The sequence below is a fragment of the Chrysemys picta genome, chromosome 4 (assembly GCF_011386835.1).
Source record: "Chrysemys picta bellii isolate R12L10 chromosome 4, ASM1138683v2, whole genome shotgun sequence".
NCBI lineage: Eukaryota > Metazoa > Chordata > Testudines > Emydidae > Chrysemys > Chrysemys picta.
The window spans coordinates 30,963,914-30,986,931 of NC_088794.1; the positions used below are offsets into that span (position 1 = coordinate 30,963,914).

The following is a 23,018-nucleotide window of genomic DNA, read 5'->3' on the forward strand; positions in this document are numbered from 1 at the left end:
CCCCTCCTGAGACCTTCCCCACATCCTAACTGGCCCCCTAGGACTCTACCCCCTACCTGTCCCCAGACTGCCCCAACCCTTATCCACACCCCCACCCCCAGACAGACCCCTGGGACTCCCACGCCCCATCCAACCACTCCCCACCCCCTGACAGCCCCCCCTCAAAACTCCCAACCCATCTAAACCCCTCTGCTCCCTGTCCCCTGACTTCTCTGATCCCTCTCCCCACTCCTGCCCCCTGACAGCCCCCCCCAGAACTCCCAAACACCCCCTTGCTCCTTGTCCCCTGACTGCCCCCTCCTGGGACCCCTGCTCCTAACTGCCCTCCAGAACCCCACCCCCTACCTAAGCCTCCCTGTGCTTTGTCCCCTAACTGCCCCCTCCTGAGACCCCCCCCCACCTGTACTCTGACTGCCCAAAACCTTACACCCCCAACCCCCAGACAGCCCCGCCCGAACTCCTGACCCATCCAACCCTCCCCCTGCTCCCTGTCTCTTGACTACCCCCCCCCCAGAACCTCCCTGCCGCTTCTCTGACCCCCGGCCCCCTTACTATGATGCAGAGCAGCGCGCTGGGCAGCGGGGGAGGGGAGCATGGTCGGAGCTCCAGACTGCCGGAGGCCGAGGCGACGGCTGGCGATCTGTGAATGCAGGGCGGGGGGAGGGAGGGAGAGGAGGGGACTGGTCTCAAGTTGCAGGGGAGAGGAGGGGGGAAGTGAAGGAAGGGCTCTGGCTGCCGGAGCCCTTGCGAGTGGCACCATCCGGCCGGCTGCCCTGTAAGCCCCGCACGCTCTGCATGGGGGGCGGGGGAAGTCCAGACATTGATAAATTCCCCCCGGATGCTATTTTTAACTGAAAAAAGCCGGACATGTCCGGGGGAATCCGGACGAATGGTAACCCTACTAGAGCCGGCCCTGCATCCAGCACTGTCTTGTGACTGAAAGGGGCTCAAGCTGCAGCAAGCTCAGGATATACGGTGCTTCCTGTGAAATCTGCATTTCTGCATGTAGAACTGACCAGATTGCTGCCCTAATGAGGAGGGATTTGCAATTATTACACAGACTGATGGGAAAATATGAGAGATGACAGAAAACAACCCGTCCCAGATACTCACTCTGCACAATCCAAATGCATCTGAGCTCAGACTGTAACCTAGACGCCAAAGAAGAAGCAAAGAAGATAAAGTCACCTGCCAAGCAGAGCAGGTCAGACCTTAAGCTACCCTAGTGACACTGAAATTAATGCAGAACAGCTGTGCTCACAATAGTCTTTGGCAGTTCTCACCCGGACAATGTGCTGGCCACAAAACATACAGGAACCTGGTGCGATCTTGCAGGGTTCCTGCTCTCCCAGGTGATATTCACAGAGACAGTGCAGAGATCATCTGCCATCCACAGACCCAATGTGTGTAGCCCGTAAGGACCCAGAATCTGCAAGTCCGCCATCCTGCCCGAAAAGAGAAAAGGGTTGCATTTCAAGCCTTGAGGATCACCCAAATGTGAGCCTGGCACTGTAATCATGCACAGAGCGGAGAGGGCAGATAATGTCAGCGCAGCAGATAATGACATAGATGCAGTACTGATTGCCATCAGGCTGGATTTATTAATTCAGCTGCACGCCTGTGCCTTCTGTGCAGGGTCATGAATAATGCTGTGCAAAACCTGTCTGCACTGGTACTGCTGCTATCCTACAGGTCACTAAAGTGGGCATAAAATACCAGGCATACCTAGTTTATCTTGCAGCCCATGCACTGGGTAAGGTATGGTTTGCTTTTCAATAAATGCTAGAGAATATAATTTTGAGTGGCCTTTCCAAGGCATTCAGGGCAAAGTTACAGAGCCCAACACCCCTCTGCAGAAAGGAATTGAAAAAGAATGGGAGCTCCCACTTCCACTGCTGTCAATGCTGGCTGATCCACTGCCCCAGCTCTGCCCACACAGCAGCTATAATCCCCCAGGGTAAGACATGCCGTTATATGCAATCCAATCACTGCCACAGCAGACGCAGTACAAGAAAGAGAGAGCTCTAACAGCATGCTATTAACAGGCCTGATGAAGAACTAACAGTCTGAGCATCACCCCACAAGAAATGTACCCAGGAAATTTAGGGTCTGATTTAAAGCTCCCTGAAGTCAGTGAAGAGACTCCCATTGACCAGTGGGTTTTGGATCAGGCCCTACAGATGCATAACATCTGTCTATGCTCACCAGATAGGACATACAAAGGTGATCAATTTATTGTCAGTGTATTGGATCAGTAATGGTTAGAGAAGGAAAAGGTTGATTAGATCATCCATGTAAACTGTTGGCCAGGGCACAATATAGTCCCTGTATTAAGTAGACGTCAGATATTGAACTGATACTGCACGTTAGTCACAGTCACAAAGCACTGTCCTACAGGCATTACAAACCAAAAAGCAAGTTGGCGCATCAGTGCATGGCATTTATTTATCCCCTTATTGCAGAGCAACTGGTCCTGTGGAAGGTACCGAGTTGCTAGCCCTGGAGAATGAAGTCCTCCTCTACTACCCACAGAATAGGTGGCTGCAGTGCAGTTTTCCCCAGTCTGAGCCATGCTTTAACATGTGTTAACACACAACACTAAATTCTAGTGCAGATCTGCCACACACATTGGTTTGCTGATTGTGGCTGCAGATCCTATAAGGTTCTGGCGCCTGTTGAGCCAGTGGGAGTTAAGGACGCTCAGGTGCCTTGCAGGACCACACTCTGAATGAGCATCATGTTAGCAATGATGAAGCCTGCAAGGGCTGGCGTTGTGTTCTCTGAGCTTGGGAGGCCGTGGTCCTGTTGTGGGGTTCAGTTTAACTGTGCAGCCTCTCTTCCATTTCAGTCACCTTTCTTTTGCGCTGACAGCCATCACTGTGAAGGAAACGTCCTCGTAGGGCAGCACGGTGATCCTGTCCCCATTGCCTGGGGTTGGGCTGATAAATATTGGCCTTCTAATTCCAAAGGCACAGTCCTCTACTGGCTTCTCCACTGGAAACAAAACAGGAAGATGTTGTCTTAAAGCCACTTCCTTTCTTCTACTGAGACCCTTTTCATCCCCCTCCCAACACACACACATCCCAATAATACCTTTGATCCATTATAGGAGAGGACATCTACGTCTTCCCAACCCCCATCCTCAAAGGTGTATTCCCTTACTATATCATGGGAGTTAGGCACCTAAACGCCTTTGAGGACCTGGGACCCCTTACCTACAGTAATACAGACATCTCCAATGTCCTCCTTCCATTCTCCATCCTGATGGGCATCCTGGCTCATCTGAATATAATTCAGGATGAACACCAGAGGATATCTCTGACAGAGGATATAGGCTGACAGGAATGCTGAGCTATTGCTCCAAGTTATAACAGAAATAGTTTTATTTATATTATTTTAGTACACAATTGATCTCCCCAAGATCCAGTAACTGATTTGATGTTTGTTCCTCAAATCATTAAACTAGTTTCTGGGATGAATGGCAGACTTTGATTTCCCCCCTCCATACAAATTTTCTCCTCTTGTTTAGAAAACCTGAAGTGCCAAACCTGTGACATAATCAGGTATTAATAATAACATATAATGTCATAGATAGAAGGTGATGACATCATAATTGATTATTACAATGACTAAGATGTCATGAATGCCTGTGAGGTTACCTAGGAAGTTGGTGGAATCTCCTTCCTTAGAGGTTTTTAAGGTCAGGCTTGACAAAGCCCTGGCTGGGGAGATTTAATTGGGGGTTGGACTAGGTGACCTCCTGAGGTCCCTTCCAACCCTGATATTCTATGATTCTATTCTATGATTCTAATGTAAAATTTTGATACCACAGCTCTGCTAATAGTTCTGATGAAATACAAAGAAGGTGTGACATCACATTGTGAGGTAGGCAGAAGGAACCAATCGTTAGGGAGACAAATTCTGCTTCCATATAAGATTTCCCAATAAGTCAATGTTTGTCTGAGAAAATTCCCAATAGATTGACACAGGAAGGGCATATATATATTTATTTATTTCACAACTTTGATGGATGATGGAAGTTAATTGCAGAAGAAGTTCCCTGGGATGACACTTCAATCCTTAGTGCACATATTTGGGACTGGCACTGTTACCTGTTAAGGTGAACTGAAGTGGGACAGAACTTAGCGCTTCGTTCCCGCCCCCTCCTGAAGCATTGTATGGCTGAATCTCATGCATCCCATCCTCAAACTTCAGGACCACCATTTTCCTGGGGAAATCCTCCACCATCAGCTCCACTGGGTGGGTGCCTTCGGAGCCCATTCCATCGTATCTAAGGGTGCATCCTTCCTGAAGCCACAAGAAAGATCAGTCAGAAGCTGTGCAGGCTACAGGGCCTCAATTTTAGCCCTTCGGTGCCAATCTCAGCTACAGGGCGCAATGTACACGGTGGATTGGAGCAGTAAGCATTGTGGCTTCAGCGCCTTGTGTTCAGCTCTGCAATGGAACCCACTTCAAAGACATGCAGACTAGAGCAGGAGGCCCAAAAACAAGGCTCCCGGTGTGAATTCAGAGAAGTGAGAACCTGAAGGAGTGGTTAGATTTTGGGTGCTGGGCAGCGGCATTAAACACTTTGGGGCGGGCAGTATCTTTGTGTTCTATTTGTACAGTGTCTAGCACAGTGGGGTCCTGGTCCATGGCTGGGGCTATTCGGTGCATTGTAATAAAAAATAACAAATAATAATAATTGTAGCACCTCAGACAGGAACTCCTAAGCTATGGACTTGGCTACTTTTTATTGAGTATATTAAAAGGCTAGTGCTATTTCCTGATGGACTTTTTTTTTTAATTGTATTACTATCAAATATTTAACTGCCTGAGAACTGCAATTAAAATAGCATTTTAAAATGTGCATGTAGATAAAAAACTAAAATATTAGGTTATCAGATTATTACTGTATTATTTTTTTTTAATTTTGTACTGCAATAACAGTCAAAGGCCCCAGTCAAGGTCAGGGCCTTGTTGTAGTAGGTACTGCACGTGTTGGACGTAGGAAGACACAGCCACCCTGCTTCTGCATTGGTACTTGTCACTTGAACGAAGATACCAAGAAAATCTTCCCCGGTTCCAACTTTACACTTTTGCCACACTTTGCCAGAATTGGCATGGAGGTCTCTGGGACATATTTCTGCTCTCCAGATGTGTACAGGGGTGCCTCCTAGACTTGCCAAATGAGCTGCCACACTGAGATGCAGGGCCAGCTCTAACTTTTTTGCCACCCCAAGCAGCAAAAAAAAGTGACGCCCCGCCGTAACCCCCCGCCCACCGAGTGCCACGCCTCTGAACCCCCCCACGCCAAGCGCCGCAACACCCCCCACCCCCACCGTGCTCCTGAACCCCCCTGCACGGAGCGCCGCCGAACACCCCCCGCCGAGTGCCGCGCCGCCGAATACCCCCCGCAGAGCACCGCGCCGCCAAACACCCCCCGCCAAGCGCCGCGCCGAAACTCCCCCCCCCCCCCCGCCGAGCGCCGCACCAGTCTGCCCCCCCGCCCCTTACCAGGGGCCGCCCCAAGCACCTGCTTGGTTGCCTGGTGCCTGGAGCCGGCCCTGCTGAGATGTTGTCTCTGTTCAGAACGTGGACTCATCCAGCTGAGAGTTGGAGAAGACCAACAAGAGCTTGGTGTGTTCCAACAGGAACACTGCCTATTGCTGTTAGAAGTACTTGGTCCTGCTAGTGAAGGCAGGGGGCTGGACTCAATGACCTTTCAGGGTCCCTTCCAGTTCTATGAGATAGGTATATCTCCATATAATAATAAAAAAAGGAGTGAACAGATTCAGAGAGAAAACTGCTCTCAAATCTCAAACCAAGCCTCTTTTGAGATTTAAACAAAGTTAAGGAAGGACCCAGGAGAGCTGAGTATGATTCCTGGTGTGGTTAAGGCACTGTGGTGGGACCCATGAAATTGGGGTTCAATTTCTGGTTCTGTCACCGGACTCCCAGAGTGACCTTGGACGAGTCTCTTAGAGCCAGATTTGTCAAAAGTATTTAGTCACCTAAAGTTGTAGATGGATGCCTAGTGGGGTTTTCAACAGTGATTTCAAGTGCCTAGGCAGCAGTTGTGTGCCGTCTGTGTGTGCAAGGCATGCATTGCATACCCTACATTTCCCAAAAACGGAGTCCAACTGGCAGCCCTCAGGCCAATCCTGTCTGGCCCCCCAAAGTGCATTGTAGAACAAAATGGTCTCTGCCCAGCATGACCTCCCATGCACCATTCATGTGAGGTCATAGTGCATGGAGAATGCCATTTTGGACCCCTCTAGGGCATGTAGGTGCTGGAACTAGGGGTGCGCGGGGTGCTGCCGCACCACGTGGCTTGAAGTGGTTTCCATCATATACAGGGTTTACAGTTTGGTTCAATGGCTCTCAGCACCCCCACTATACAAATGGTTCCAGTGCCCCTGCTAGGGCATGCGAATGTAGCATTGCATGCCTTCCTGAAATGTCATGGCACACCACTGCTGAGCATTGTGAAAATCCCACCTATCGGCACCATTAGGCACCTAAATACCTCTAAAAACCTGGCTCTTAATCTCTTGGCACCTCAGCTCCCCAGGGGGAAAATGGGGATGATGACAAGGCTTCCTTTGTCTGGCTTGTCTATTTAGATCACACACTTTGGAGCAGGGGCTGTCTCTCACTCTGTGTGTACAGCACCCAGCAGCATGAGGCCCTGACAGAGGCTGAGAGCCTTTCAGTGCTACTGTACCTAATGCACTAATGATAATGTTTTGGTTGAGTATGACAGCAGGAGCTGGCCTTTTAAGGGAGGGAGCTCCACCAGTGTTTGGTTTTCTCATGAATCGTGGGACTTGGGATGGAGTCCCCAGGTGACGCCACTCTTCAAAGGGAGCAAATTGATTGGGCAGGCTCATGGACTGGGATCATGTGACTGCAGGCTAGCGGCAGGGCCTGCTATAAAAGCGGATGTCTTCCTTTCACTCTCAGTATGTGTAGGGGTAAAGTAGGATCAGTGGTGGGGCTTGCCATAGTGTCCAGGCAGCATTGCTAACCCCAAACATTCAAAAAGCCTGAAATTGGTTTAAAAGTGATAAATCTGGGGTGCTGTTAATTTGCCTTCTGGCTCATGAAACTGCAGGATGCTTCCTTCCCATTGCCGAGTGCTTCTGCACAACTACGAAGGCTAAAAACTTACCCTTTAAAAAAAAAAGAAAGAAAACTGAGAGTCTCCCCTAATTACATGATTCCAGGGGGCTGGGGCTTCCGAAACCCCCCCAAATACTGTGAGAGTTAGCAGCACTGCAGGAAGCTTGGGAAATGGTTAGGAGGCTCTTCTAGGCTGACTTCAGAAGGACCCAGGGAACAGTGGCTGGAGGAAGAGACGTGGGCAGTATAGTGCAGTGTGGGATTGAGGCCTGAGTGGATGCCTGTAGGTAGTGGCCCAGGCTGGGGCTTCCTGTATTGGTGGGAAGACGCCCTTTTCCTCTGGTCCTGAGTCAACAGGACTGGGAAGGCCTTGGAAACAGCAAGAGGCTGGGTGGAAAATTGCTTTTTGGTGGACTTCTTGCCTCACCTCAGATAGGGTGGACTTTGTGACTTAGCTGCCTGCTCCAAGTGCACTGAAGATAGCAGCCTATAAGACAGCCCAAGGTGCTGGCAGAGGGAAACTGAGGCAGCAATGAAAGAAGGTAAGGGAACTTGTTACAATGAGGATTCAAACTTCAGGTAAATCCTGCTCACCCTGCACATTCTTGACTCCTTTCAAGGTGGACGGCTTGTCTGTTAGTAAGAGGAGTTGGAGTTGACCATTGATATTGTCTAAGCTGAGACAAACCTCTGTGCTTTTTGCTGCTTGCCCATTACTAACTACTGTGGGCTTTTACTACTGGCTTAAACAAGGTTTTATTTGTGTAAGGCTGAAATGACATCTCACTACTGACCACTGCAAATTCTCCCATAAGTATATGACATATCTGGTCCCACTATTGCTTGCTTCTGCTGCTGGGTGCGAGGGCACAGGACCTACATACTTGCCTCATCCAAATGCAGAAAAGGGTACTTCTTGCAGAAAGCACAGGCAAGCTCCTCTCGACGCCCATATCGGCACCTCACTACATCCCCATCTTGGTCTGAGACACTCAGATTATACAATGTAGCACAGTTTTGGGGAACTCTGTGAAAACAAACACCATGGTTTTGAAGAACTCTCTCTAGCTGATTTTGTATTTGGTTCTCCATTGAGCCCTTTCGTTCTTGCATGGCTGCTTGTGTTGGGGTTTTGGTTTTTTGAAAGTGAACACTTTCAATGAGCCTTTTTCAAAAATGGTCCCTATTATCTGACTAGCTGTAGTTACGTGTGTTTGAATGTGTGACGTTGATGTGCACTGTTAAATACTTGCCACTTCCACTCCCAGAAGTGGCTGCATTTCAGTGGTGAATGGAATGATACCTCTATGTATAGTTTATAGAAAAACTTAGTAAAGCTCTTTGGGATCCTTTGAAATGGAAAGTAGTATATAAATATGAGCTATCAAATTTCTGTTTATGTGCCAGCCAGTCTGCCTCCTATAATAACTGTATATAGGTCTTATATAGCACTCTTCATCAGTAGATCTTCAAGCACTTCACAACCGTCAGTATCATTCTTCTCATTGTACAATTGGGAAAACTGAGGTACAGGGAGGTGAAGTGACTTGCTCAAGGTCATCCAGCAGGCTAGTGACAGAGCTGGAAATAGAACCCATGTCTCCTGAGTCCCAGTCCAGTGCTCTATCCATTACGCCACACTGCCTCCCTATGGGCACTGATGCCTTCTATGGGGTGAAATATCAGATTTGATCAGGTGTATCATGTCTCCCTCTACTGGCTAAATACTGCTCCCTAGCCTCCAGTGCTGACGTATCTATCATGTGTATGCACATGTGTGAGATCTTGCCACTAGTGCTTCAGCCTACAGAGGATACACACCCTAATGCTACTACACAAATGTGAGAGCTTTGTGGAGTATTGGCAGCTTATCATGATTAATGCTGCTGCCAGTGTCCTGTGCTGAGATCAGAATTTCTAACCCTGTTGTGTTAGTGTTATAGGAAGAAACATTTGAAAGGAGTATGTCATGGTTCAGGCAACTGCACCTGTATTCCCCCTCCATGGTGTACCAAAAGCACCCACTCTAGGCTCCCTGCTCCTCAGCCATCACCTCTCTTGGGCAGAGACCTGCCTCTCCCCTCTTGACTGGGGGTTTTCCAGGCTACACAGTTCCCTGCCTACACAGGTATCCCCAGCAAGCCAGACTGCCTAAGTAGACCAGTTTGTGTGCTTTGGTTTCTCTTCAAAGGCTATGAACAGTGTAGTTGCCAGTAGTTCTGAATAACCACACAGCTCTTTCTAAGCAAGCACATTTATTCTTAATGTGAAAGCATACAGAGAAAACATACTAAAAACAATACGGATGCCAAAAAGCTTATCAGAGATCACCCCAACTCCAGCCTTGGGCTTAGGTACATATCAGTCCTTCAATACCCACAGCTGAGTTTTTTGCTATGGCACAAGTTCATAACTGTTTCAGATTCAGAACAGACTGAATTATCCATGATTTTCCTTTATATAGTTTGGGCCTCTGATCTTGGCTTGATGTAACAGGGGATCAGCAAAGGCCCACACCTCAGAGCATAGCTTCAAAAGACTGAATTTTTGCATGACGGAAGGTGGGGGATTGCATTAACCTCCCCCTAGATATTTCTTAGAAAATCCATTTCACACACATTATCCCAAAAGTCCATTCGTGCCTGGCACACTGTTCAATACAGTCCTTTGAACATCCAGGCCTTATAGCCCATCTCCTGCCTAGAGAGTTTACATGCAATCCTGGCCCATAATATTACATAATCTTTGCATTTAGTGCAATGGACCCCAAAGAGACCTAAACTTAATTCCATACGTTGTTTCCAAGAATATGGCAGGAAACGGCCATCTCTGTCACAGGACACAGCTGAGTACAGCATTAGTTAGTGGGACTCTGCTATTCTTATTACCACTTGTAGCTGACATGCAGTGTACTAAATGGAAGGAAGTTACCTGAGAGGAGGCAGAAGCGGAGTCTGCGGAGACGTGTTTGTCGATCCTGTATCAGAGCGAGCACCCAGGGCATAAGTCATCACCATCTCAAACTGGACACTGGAATTGTTATCCTCACTGGGAGAGAACACAGTCTGGGACCAGCAGCAGCTGGAGAGCCTAGAGGAACACAGGGGAATGTACAAGAGGGAATATTTGAAAGCATCTGCATGATTAGCTGTAATAAATCAAACAACAATTTGACTTGTCCATTCCTGGAAAGTGATTTTTCCCCCTATTACTGTGTCCCAACTCCTCTTCATTGAACCCTGGGGAAAGCTGTCTACATGAGAGAAAAAACATGTAAAATCTAGTTCAATGATAGGTTTCAGAGTAGCAGCGGTGTTAGTCTGTATCCGCAAAAAGAACAGGAGTACTTGTGGCACCTTAGAGACTAACAAATTTATTAGAGCATAAGCTTTCGTGGACTACAGCCCACTTCTTCGGATGCATATAGAGTGAAACATATATTGAGGAGATATATATACATAGTTCAATGATGTTTCCATTTCCCGTTAGGGAAAATTCTCTACAACTCTACTGACTTCAGTGGCTTAAAATATGTGCAAAATTTGGCCCTTCCTTTTGAAAAGGAGATTTGACCTACTTTAATATTATTTGAGTGTACTGAGTTCTCCAGACTCACTATGGTTTCTTTTCTCATTGCAGACCCATGTCTCACTGCTGAGATGGTGTGAGCTGCTTTTGCAATGGGTCCTACAAAAACCCATCTTTCTCTGCTGCCTCTTCAGCAGCAGTGAACTAACAGGACAGTTCTGGGAACAGCAGACGTTAACAGGATCGGGTACAAACCAAGTTGTTTTGAGGTGAGATGGCTGTGGCATATGTTGGCTCCACAACAGATTGGCTATGTTAATTTCAGCTTCATTGTAAATGAAGGGAAAAGAAACTAGGTTCTTTTGACAAATGAAAAGGGATGTGATGTTTTTGTTTTGTTGTTTGAGTTCCCTAGAGAGAGGATTAAAATCAGCTGAGCACTCAGTTAGTTCAGTGCTACTTTAAAAATACTCAGCTATGCCCATTTTCTTCCTATGATATTAGGGCCTGATCCTGCAAGCTGCTGGCCCAGATATTTAAAGGTATTTAGACTTTGCTCTGCTTTTGAAAAATTGGACTTTGCCATCTAAGTCTCTTAGGCCTGAGGATCTGGACCTTACGCCTTGCAACGCTGAATGGAGAAATGCCTAAATACCTTTTAAAAATCTGGGCCTAAGTAAGAGCCCTCAACCCTCATTGGGAGTTGGGAGCCCAGCACTTTGCCTGGAGTGCTTAGCACTTTACAGCATCAGGCCCCTAGCACATAACTGCATTAGAACTACTGGTCTCAGTGCAAGACATTTCCTGGGGAAGTAATATGTGATGGGCTGAGCGGTACTTCATTTCATTTCAAGCTATCCTGACTTCCAGACAGTCATTAGCCACCAGGAAGTGCTTTGGGCCCAGGGCTATTAAATGGCCATTATTTAGACTTCATCCATATTAGAGGCAATATCTATTTAGGGGAGGATCATTTTTTGTAATTTTATTTCTTTATTTAGCATCGTCTGCTATCAGTTACCTAGGGAGTCTGTTTGCATTATTGCTTTAGAGTAGCCTTATCATATAATAACTTTAAATTATTATTCTGCTGGTGAAAGAGGCCAGCTCTGGAGGAGGATGTCTGCTGATTCCCAGAACAGGCAAAACGTGGGAGACAGCAGGGCAAGCATCTCCCAGCGGTGCCCTGTCGTTGTGTCCCAGCTGTGCTAAAGGAGGTTGGAGCAGGAGAGGGAGCCACTCACTGCCACACCCAAAGAAGCGGGGGGGGGGGGGGGGCGGAAGCAATGGGGGAGTGCTGGGGACCCAAGCCAGAGAGCAGAGGGGGAGCTGTGCTGCCTCCAGTTCTCCCTCACTTTATCCTTTGCCTGCCATCACTTCCCTGGGTGACTGGTTCAGTCTCTAGAGCCTTGCTGATTCTTGGCATCTGAGCTAAGGCTGCTAATTAGAGCCAATCGTGGTAGTGGGGGTTGTAACCTCTTTGGGGCAGGGACCATCTTTTTGTTCTGTTTCTACAGCACCTAGCACGGTGGGGTCCTGGTCCATGACGGGGCTCCTAGATGCGAGGGCAATACCCCTGAAGGCCTGGCCTGAGATCATGAACTTGCTTCATGTGGGTCCCGGAATGGTTATTGGTCAATACTGACTTGCAGCCATTGCCAATGCCCTAGCAGTGCAAGGGTCCAAACTGGCTGTTGACAACCTCCTGAGCCACCCCTGGCTTGAGCACTGGTGTTTTGGGAGTCTCACACTCCTTTAACACTAAGAATCTGGAAACCCTTGTCTGGGGGCTGGAATTACCTGTCTGGGAGCTGGAGGCAGTTAGTAAGCCCTTTAGATTTGTCCGGCGTTAGGAGCATTTCAGGGTGTTTACTGTGGGAGCGAGTGCTCTGACATTGGATTGGAGAGAGCAGGTGGTTCTGAACTGAAAATGGTTAATTTTGGTCTTGGACATTTGGAAAGCAGCTGGGAGTCTGTGGTGTGGAGATGAGAATGCTAAGATGTCACCCAGGGTTAGAGCAATAGTCAACGATATCCTTCCAAAGTACATTTTTTGTTGCATCTGTATTTCTCATAGATTCTAAGGCCAGAAAGGACTATCAGTCCATCTAGTCTGACCTTCTGTGTAACACAGGCCAGAGAATTTCACCCTGCCCCTCCTGTACTGAGCCCAGTCACTTATTTGGCTAAAGCCCATCTTCCAGAAAGGTACCAACTCCTGATTTGAAGATGACAGAAGGGGAGGGGGTGGGGGGAAGCCTAGGGCCAGCTCCCCAGTTGCTGTAAGTCTGTGTAGTTCCACTAACTTTAGCAGAGGCAGGATGACTGAAATCAGTGGAGGATCTGGCCCACACTGTCGGAACTCCTGTTACATGCAAATCACCCCACCTCGCTCTTTAATCCTGCCACACAGTTGTACCAAGAGGAAGTGAAACACAATTGGCATTAATCCCTGCCTGAGAGTCCCTCACACCAATTTCCAGAGAAGCTGTCTGCTTCAGCTACTCCTGGTTAAGATAGTTACTAGGGACCTTGACTTAAACCTTACTTCAAATACGAGTGACATTAAACGTAGTCCAAGTGCTGAACCCTTCCAGAGTAGCTAAAATAAAAAGTCAGTACAAGAAACACAGTGAATCTGAACAGCCAACAGTACCCATCATGCCTTTGGACAAATATGCAAATGACAATGGGCCTGCCTTGGAACAGCTAATCACTACAATGCCCCTTGTGGCTGCAGCTAGCTGTCACTCTGTGGGAGTAGAGTGGCTGTCACTCTGTGGGAGTAGAGTGGCAGTGTTTCATGTGAGCCACGTTGGCTGATCATATTGTCAGTTGTCCATGAGATCCTTTAAGTGAATGGTGCAATAGTGATCTCTGTTGCCTTGTAGTCACTGTGCTGCTGTTTGGTGTCTCAGTGGATATAGGATTTGCCATTCTGAGAGTGGGGAGCAGTGCCTGAAGCACCAGAAGAAGGTGGCTTGGGGGAAGGAGGGAGGGGGCATATTGCTTGATATCACTGTAGTACAGTAGTTCCCAAATTTTAACAACCCGCGAACCCCTTTCACTAAAATGTCAAGTCACGTGAACCCCCTCCTAAAAATGAACATTTCCATGGATTTTCTCCCTTACCTCAGCATAAGTTACAAAAGCATTGATCTTGGACATATAAAACTTGTTTTTATGACATGCTTATTACACACTATTAATTATTATTTATCATTACAATATTTTTATTATGTTATGAAAATGACAACACTCTTCCAAGATCTCACTTCTGTAGCTTGTATTACTTTTGATTAAGCCTGTTATAAGACAAGGCTCCTATCAGAGGTGCCAGTAGAAAAAAGGGGTGAGGGAGCAAAGTCCCCATGCACCACAGGGACTGGGGGGGGGCACTGCCAGAAAAGTGGGGGGCCCAGGGAGGCCACCGGAAAAAAAGGGCAGGGACCCATAGGGAGGCGTGCTGATGTGGGGGCGTCATGTGACCCTCATCACCCCCCATACTGGCGCCTCTGGCTCCCATGTTTCATCAAGGAGTATCAGATGTGAAACAGCATGAAGGTATTTAAGAAGCCAACTCAAAGAGTTCCTCCTACACAAGCATTCAGGTCTTGAGCAGTCCAGGTAAACAATGCACGTTACAACAAAGCTTAAACTTGTTCTTCATAATAATTTAAAAACAACAGTAGCAACCTATTTAATTTTAAAAACAGCAAAAAAATATCCACCTCCCTTTCTATTTCGTAAAAGGAGACTTGAAGTTTAAATCTCCTCAGCGTGATAGATATGCTTGCTTTGAACTGCTTAGCTCTTGGATGTGCCCAAGGCTCTGGGCTGCTGGCCCGTGCTGCCCGGGGTCCTTATGGACAGTTCTGTCCGCCATTAGGGAATTTTTTCCTGAGAACCCCTTGTAACATTTTGTGAACCCCCAGGGGTTCACGAACCCCAGTTTGGGAACCACTGCTGTAGTAGAATGCTGTGCACTGCTGTTTGTATTACAATAGCACCTCCAGGCCCCAGCTAAGATCAGAGCCCCGTTGTGCTTGGCTCTGTACATACACCTAGTAGGAGAAGGGCTTACCATTTAAATAGGGAAGACAGACGGTGGGAGAAAGGGAGTATTATCACTTCCATTTAACTGGTGAGGAACTGAGGAATGGAGAGAGCAGGGGCTAGACTCAAAGACACTGAGGTGTGGGGATGCCAAACTTTTAAGCTCCTGGAAAATCACTGGGATTCACAAAGGGGGTTAGGCGTCCAGGCTCCCTATGCAATGACGGGATCGATAGAATGAAATTGATAAAAGCCAGTATGCTAGGGTGCACCTAAGATAACCAATGGAAAGAGTGCTAAGCCCTGTCCCTCTCACAGAGATAGGTACCCAAGTCCTGACTGCCATGAGGCACCTCCCTCTGCTTGGGATTCTCAGCTGCAAACCCTCACTTGGAGATAGGGGCCTGTTTTTGCAAGAAGCCAGACAGGTGCAGTGGGGGCTCTCCCTTGTAACTTTTAGCCCAGCAGTTAGGGTACTCACTTGGGATGTGAGAGACGCCCAGTTCAAGTCCCCCCTCTGCCTGAGGGGGAGAAGGAATTTGAGCAGAAATCTCCTGCCTCTCAGGCAAGTGCTCTAACCTCTGAGCTATGGGATATTCTGATATTGCCTCTCTTGACCACTTCTGTTGAAGCTGTTTCACTGAGTGACAGACTGATTGGACCACAGAGAGAGAGAGCAAGAATGAGAAGGCCTCTGTAGCCTGCTGATCAGAGCACTGACCTGCAATGTGGGAGATGCACAATCCAGTTCTCTGCTCCAATGACTAATTACATTATTTATCCAAAGTGGAATGGCTTCAACAGGAAAGACTGAGGGAGTGGTTCCATACCCTTGATTATCTTTGTTGCCCTTCACTGAACCTTTTCTAGTTCCACTATTTCCTTTTGAGGTGGGGCAACCAGCTCTGGACACAGTATTCAAGGTGTGGGCTTTGGGCACCGTGGATTTATATAGTGGCATCATAATATTTTTGTCTTATTTTCTACTCCTTTCTAATAGTTCCTGCCATACTGTTTGTCTTTTTGCCTATTGCTGCTATGCATTGAGTGGAAGTTTTCAGAGAACTATCTACAGCAGTGGTGAGCAACCTGCGGCCCATTAGGGTAATCCACTGGCGGGCCGCGAGACAGCATTTACATTGACCATCCACAGGCAGCACGGTCACCCGCAGCTCCCAGTAGCCGCGGTTCGCCATTGGGATTATTTTTTCCAATATTCATTACTTCGCACTTTTCAGTGTTGAATTTCATTTGCTATGTTGTTGCCTGGCAACCCAGTTGTATGAGATCCCTCTGTAACTCCTCAAAGTGTGCTTTGAACTTCACTATCTTGAAAAATTTTGCATCTGCAAACTTTGCCACTTCACCATTGACCCCCTTTTCCAGATCATTAATTAATATGTTGAACAGCACAGATCCTGGGGGGACCATGCTGTTCACCTCTCTTCATTTATTCCTTTCCTTTGTTTCCTATCTTTCAACCAGTTACTGATCCATAAGAGGACCTTCCCTCTTATCATATGGCTACTTAGTTTCCTTAAGAGCCTTTGGTGAGGGATCTTTTCAAAGGCTTTCTGAAAATCCAGATACATTATATCAACTGGATCACCCTTATCCATGTGCTTTTTAACTCCCTCAGAGAATTCTAATAGATTGGTGAGGCATGATTTCCCTTTACAAAAGCCACATTGACTCTTCCCTCAACATATCATGTTCATGTATTTGTCTGATAATTCTGTTCTGTAGTGTAGTTTCAGTCAATCTGCCTGATACTAAAGTTAGGCTTACTGGCCTGTAATTGTCAAGATCTCCTTTGGACCCTTTTTTAAAAATTGGTGTTACATTAGCTATCCTCCAAACATCTGGTACAGAGGCCGATTTAAGTTACATACCACAGTTAGTAGTTCTGCAATTTCATATGAGAGTTCCTTCAGAACTCTTGGGTGAATACCATCTGGTCCTGGTGACTGTTTAATTTATCAGTTTGTTCCAAAACCTCTTCTACTGACGCATCAGTTTGGGACAATACTTCAGGCTTGCTGCCCAAAAAATAGCTCTGATGCGGCTATCTCTCCCCCCATCCTCTGCAAGGAAGGCAAAGGCTGTTCCTGGCTAGCATCACAAACCCACCTCCCCACCCCGATCTGAGCAGAGAAGCGAACGGCTGGATTTGGCTTTTCCAACCCTCGAAGGGTTGCCTGAAAGTCTGGCTGAGGCATGCTGGTGGGGCAGTATGTGGGGCAACTGGCCCTGCCATGCTCTGTACCTGTCAGCCAAGCACTTTTCACCAGCTCTACATTCACCGAAGACATTAACACCCACCTTACCTCATGGGGAAGGATCCAGGGGAAGCGGGGAAGATGGCCGCCTCTCCCTCTAGCTGGCACAGGGCTGTGGAGTTCTGTAAACCTGCGGAGGGAACTCTGGAAGTGCAGTTCACAGCCCTGCAAATCCCATCTTCGGTACTGGAACAAGGAGAAGCAATCCCTCGGTAATATAAAAGTACCTGACAATGGCATGTGAACAGTTAATACAGCATCCCCTGGCAACATAAGAGACTCTTACAGCACTTCATTCCTTCACTTCCAATCTCAGAGAAATATTTGCAGAGCGGGGAGTGGGATCCCTGCCCTATGTGCAATTAGCCAGCTATGAATTCAGAGATTTGCTGTAGCTGAGTTTTGGCTAGGAGCAGGTTGTAGATTCAGGGCTGAATTTTCAAAGCCAGAGGGCAGAGACGGGCATGTGCAAATATTATAACTGGCTGCAGATGGGGTAAACACACATGCATTTGGCCTGCAAGATGCCCATCTGGCTGTTGGCACTGGCTGGTGCCCAATGCACGTGTGCACTTGTGGTACTTGTGTTAGCAAATGCAGCTGCCCAGGCAAAATGGGCTTCTACCTTTTAGAGATCTGGCGCACACTGAACAGTCAAATGTTCATGAGATGTCTTTAAAGCAGAGATCCCCAAAGTGGGGACATGCCCCCCCTGGGGGGCATGGAGGAACGTCTGGGGGGGCGCAGCGGGGAAGGAGCATATTTAGCCCTTCCCCACCCCCAGCTCTACTCTGGTCCCTCCCTCAGCCACGCTCCCGGCTCCCAGCCCTGCACCTGGCCCAGTCCCCAGCCTCGGTGTGGCTCCGCTCCTGGCCCCGTGCCTTCCACGGCTGCTGGCCGCAGCTCTATTCCCGGCCTACGGCTGAGGCTGGGGGAAAGGCCGGGAGCAGAGCCACAGCTGTCCGCAGGCCCAGCTGCTAACCCCAGACCCAGCCTCAGCCCCCTTGCCCCTGCCTGTATCTTCCCCTCCCCCAAGCTGTGGCCCCGTTTCCAGCCCCAGCTCCCGGGGAGGGGGACGTGGACAGGGGTGAGGGGGGCATGACCCTCAAAAGTTTGGGGATCACTGCTTTAAAGTCATGCCATGTGCTACTGGAAAGGTTGATAAATGTGCTGCAAAATCATCCTCCAACTATGAATAATCCCCTTTGGTCACACACTTACCCCCATCCCCTCCAGAGCCCAGTGGGCACTGAGGCCCAGATCCTCAAAGGTATTTAGGTACCTAACTCCCGTTGATTTCAATAGAGCTATTCTGACATACACCAGCTGAGGATCTGGTCCAGTATATTGTGGTTTCTCTTGGTTTCCGTGCTTCAGTTAATATACACACTGCAGCAGGAGATGCGACAGAGCCCTGCACTATTTAAAACACAGGGCTGGATGCTCAGCTGCTGGAAAATGGCTTTGCTTCACTGAGACCCAGTTACACCTAGACCCATTTACCCCTGGCCTAGAGCTTGTAACTCTTAAATGGTTTTGATGTTCAGCTGTCTTCTGCTTTAAAATGACCCCTCCTGCTCTTGCGAGCCCTGTAACACAGTCAAGATGATGGCTTTGTCTCTTCCAGACTGGAAGAAGAGAATAAACAAACACCCATGCGAATATTAATCAGTCAGGAATGCTTCCATCCTGTTTAATGTTCCCAAATGCATCTTTCTAGGAGCTTATGTGACATGTGAACATGCAAACTGCTCAGTACTGGCAGCTGGGTGAAATTCTGGAGGGTTGAGGTGAGCCATGTGGATAATGGATATTTTTTCTGTAAACAGCGCAGTACAAGAGTATAAGACAAGGTGTAGAAGTGACGCAGAGGGACTCCTTTAGGATCGGTAACTAGACTGATGGGTAAATAAAGAAGACACATTCTCCACCGGCTAAATAGAAGAAGCCTGTAGTAATGAGAGCTGGCTAAAGACAAACTGGGGCAGGCCAGGACTGTGTGAGATAACCCTGGGAAGACGGGACCTAATCCACATGCTCCTTTTTAGGGCTGGGAGAATTTGATTAAATTCTGGATCTAGCTGCAAAATTTATCAAAGCTGATTTGAGCCCTGCCGTGACACACTGTCAGGGCCGGCTCTAGGCTTTTTGCCGCCCCAAGCGAAAAAATTTTTGGCTGTCCCCCGTCCCAGCCCTGGGCTCCTTGCCGCACCCCCCTGCTGCCCCAGCCTTGGGCTCTCCCCACCCACCCACACCCCCTGCCGCCCCAGCTCTGGGCTCCCTCATTCCCCCCCACACACACCTCCTGCCGCCCCAGCCCTGGGCTCTCTCCCCCCTCCCCCACCTGCACCCTCCTTCTGCCGCAGCCCTGGGACACTGGTAACTCGCTCCCACGGCAGGTCATTCAGCATGAATTTTACATGTGCACAGAACACAGACAGGATTGGTTCCCATATGGTTACAGAACTGCAGTAAAGTGGAACAATTTTCAGCTTGTGTGACTGGAGGATATCTGGATGCATATTATAAGACTGTCCTACATAAATGAGGAAAAGTTGAGGTGCCTTTATTATTCTTTTCTTCCACTCTTTCTTTCTATGGGGAATTTGCCAATGCAATATCACTGTCTTCCTTTTAAACAAACAAACAAACAAACAAAAAGGCAATGGCTGTTGAAAATAGCAATTCCAGTCCTAATAACCACCGGGAAACATTTCTTGCTCAATTTTATCCTACTTTTTCTACAGCAAGTTACAGTGGATCAGTATATTTGATTTGGGAGAAATGAAGTAACAGCTGCCCAAACTGAGCTTGAGCACTCCTGAATTTTGAGGTGTTCAAATCTGGAAGGCACGTGCTGGGGGGGAGAAAGGGGGCTGTGGCTCCGCGGGGGAGCACGGCAGCATGTATGCAGCAGTGTGTCCGCTGCGCGGAGCCAGACATGCTGGTCTGAGTGGCACAGTAAGGGGGCTGGGGGGTTGGATGGGGCGGAGGTTCGGGGGGGGGGCAGTCAGGGGCAGGGAGATGGGGAGGTTAGATGGGTCAGGGGTTGGGGGGGCAGTCAGGGGACAGGCAGCGGTTGGATAGGCATGGGAGTCCCGGGGATTTGTCAGGGGACAGGTAGGGGGTGGGGTCCTAGGGGGGAAGTTGGGGCGGTCTCAGGAGGGGGCAGTTGGGGACAAGGACCAGTGGGGCTTAGATAGGGGGTGGGGTCCTGCTGGGCAGTTAGGGGCAGGGGTCCCGGGAGGGGGTGATCAGGGGACAGGGTGCAGGGGGGGTTGGATGGGTTGGGGTTTCCGTGGGGGGCAGTCGGAGGGAGTGGGTGGTGGCAGGGTAGGGCTACCCTCCCTCCCTGTGGAGTGTCCTATTTTTTGAATGTTAAAATATGCTATCCCTACCCTTCAGAGTGCAGCTCTCCATTCATAGCAGGCTGCAGCATGAGGTCTCAGCTACCTCACTCCCTCTCCCTCCTTCCTGTTGGTAGTGGCCAAGGGAATGCTGGGAAATGTAGTTCTTTCCCTGCTCCAGGGCTTGCTTTATAGGCAGGGAGCTAACCAAGGAACTACAGCTTCCAAGGCCCCCTGTTGGTTCTCAGCTCCCATGCTGGATCCCTGCCACCCCTGCAAATGGGCTGCCCCAAGCACGTGCTTCCTTTGCTGGTGCCTAGAGCTGCCCCTGCACACTGATCATTACATCACAGCACTACATTGTAGTGTCAGCACGCCAGCCCAGCCGAGTCTGTGCTCTAGGGTTGCGCGCCAGGAGCAGAGGGTTCTCCTTGAGTTCCTGTTTCCTCATATGGTCAGCCCAGATGGGCTGGGAGACTCTTGAGTCTGGATTCCTGAGTAGTTGCTACATTCTTCCGACTGAAAAAACTCCAGAGCTGTGGGAGCAGCACAGTGCAGCTCTGTAATTAGTCTTCCCTGGGCAGGGTCTTTTAAATCTATTACATCATTTGCATAAAAACTGCAACCTTATCAGGTATGCAGCCTGCTTCTGCCACCTGTGCTCTGGGAATGGAAGACATCAGCTGGCATTACATACTTTGTAGCACAGTATTCACTGCATAACTGATTACAATTACGGATGGGGCTTTTGAAATCCAGACCCTGGCAATATGTATCAAAGGGGATGAAATCTCAATGGAACTTGAGCTCCTAGGTCATTTTGAGCGCTCTTGAAAATCCCACCCTAAAGCTCTATGTACCAGCAAAACACAGGGTTTGATTAGGCAGCCAGTTAAATAGTAACATCATAGTATAAAGTCCAGGGAACCGCAACTGGGTTTCCATTTAGTAACAAAAGATGCAAAATGCACTAAATGAGAAGGAACCCACCTGTGTTGTGTTCTCCTGGAAGGAGGACTGCAGGCTCAGGGAGGATCCCAGGTAAGAGAAATCCATGGAGAGAACCCTTCCAAAGGACAGCACAGTTATCCAGAGGGAAAAGGACTCACACCTTCCCAGAATCTCCATGCTCTGTGCTGTTTGCGTGCTGGCCAGAGATATTGAGCATACAACTCCCAGATGAAAACAACAGGGACCAAGTGACTCTGGTCAAGTGCACCACTGTTGTGAAAGCAGGAGGAGAGAAAGGGGTCTGGCAGGTGAGCTTATGGCAGCATCTCTGATCCATGGACCTTAACAGCTGTTTCCTTAGCAAAGAGCTATTTAAGGGCTGGAGCTCAGCTCCAGCACATGGAGGCTTTCGAGTTCTGATTGGAGCAGAGGCAGTGCACGCAGCTCTGGGAAGTGGGGAAAGGAGACTGGATGCCAGCCAAGCTCAACGTATGATTTTGTTTAATTGTAAATGAGAGATGATCCAGACAGCCCCATGGTGCACCACGGCTCAACAGAAGAGTCCTAGCGCTGTCTATGGTCATTATCAAAAGGCAGGCTAAAGATTTTTGTGTGTGCGCTGTATGATGGATGTAGCTCATGCAGCAGTGGCTTTCAAGTGCCCTGGTACTGCAAAGGAGGGAGGAGGCAGAGAGAGGACACAGTCCATGGTGTTTATTTCCATACAGTACCAATTCCACAGTGCACACGGTACATTGGAATAAGTATATAGCAAATCTGAAAGCAGCTTCCAGAAATCCACAGTAGTAAAAGAGGGCCTGGAGTTTTGTAGGGAAAAATAAAAGAATTGACTAGAGATGAGCCCAACCCAGAAGCTGAAAATGTGACTCTAGGGCCAAACATAACAGCTCATGTTTAGCTTCATAACAGGCATGTAAGGGGTTAGCTGTCATGGTCATTTGATTGCCTGCCATATGATAGTGACTTTGCAAAAGCTAAATTAATTGTAATGGAAAAAACATTCCTCACACTGTTTGAAAGGACAGCAGCAATCCATCTGCAGACTGCAGGTCAGATCTGTCACCTGAGATTTTTCTGTTCAATGTCTATTTCTATTTGAAAGAAGGGATTAGTCATGTCCATGTGAATCCCCTCCCCCCCCCCCCCCACTTTACAATGACATTAACCCTTCTCATTCTGAAGAGCTGCATGTGATTCGATAAACAGGCCCAATGTTCAGCAAGTTTAAATTGTAATCACTACATTGACTTCAACGGAGTGCTACCAGTTTTCACCAGCTGAGCCCAGGGAATGTTACCAAGGCCATTCAGTGCTCCTGTTTACCTTGTCCTACAATGCAAGGAAAGTCAATGAAATAGAAATGCAATACACTGTGAAGAGGGAAGGGACTGGAGTGCTAAAGCTTATGGGTAACAGGATTTCTCTCCCGAGTACTTTAAATTTGGCCCAGTTTGACAATGACCAAATGTTGTTCCTACATGATGACTCTGGTCTAGATGAAACACATTAGTGATTTGAATCCTGTTCTTGATGGTAAGGTGTCACACAAACCACGATGCTAGCTGGTCCAGGCAGCAGAGAACTAAAGCATGGGATGGATGTGGAGAAAGAACTACCCTTTTGTCCCTCGAGATGGTCAAGGATGAAGTGCGTTGTTGGGGCAGGGCCAGGAAACTTGCATTGCAGCTGTTCATGCTGAACCTCTTCTGCA

General features: G+C 48.3%; 1 protein-coding gene across 1 annotated transcript in view; it reads right to left on the reverse strand.

Moving 5' to 3' along the window:
• The window catches only part of LOC101932419 (uncharacterized), a 35,338-nt gene extending 12,904 nt beyond the window's left edge, over positions 1-22,434 (reverse strand). Inside the window, exons 1-8 of the mRNA XM_005290631.5 lie at positions 21,326-22,434; positions 17,037-17,215; positions 10,057-10,215; positions 8,014-8,152; positions 4,113-4,308; positions 2,853-2,994; positions 1,284-1,445; positions 1,114-1,151 (exon numbers count right to left, since the gene is read on the reverse strand). Of these exons, the coding sequence (XP_005290688.4) occupies positions 1,114-1,151; positions 1,284-1,445; positions 2,853-2,994; positions 4,113-4,308; positions 8,014-8,152; positions 10,057-10,215; positions 17,037-17,215; positions 21,326-21,463 (1,153 nt within the window). The 5' untranslated portion in view covers positions 21,464-22,434. The remainder of the gene's footprint in view (positions 1-1,113; positions 1,152-1,283; positions 1,446-2,852; positions 2,995-4,112; positions 4,309-8,013; positions 8,153-10,056; positions 10,216-17,036; positions 17,216-21,325) is intronic.
• Positions 22,435-23,018: the final 584 nt, after the last annotated feature.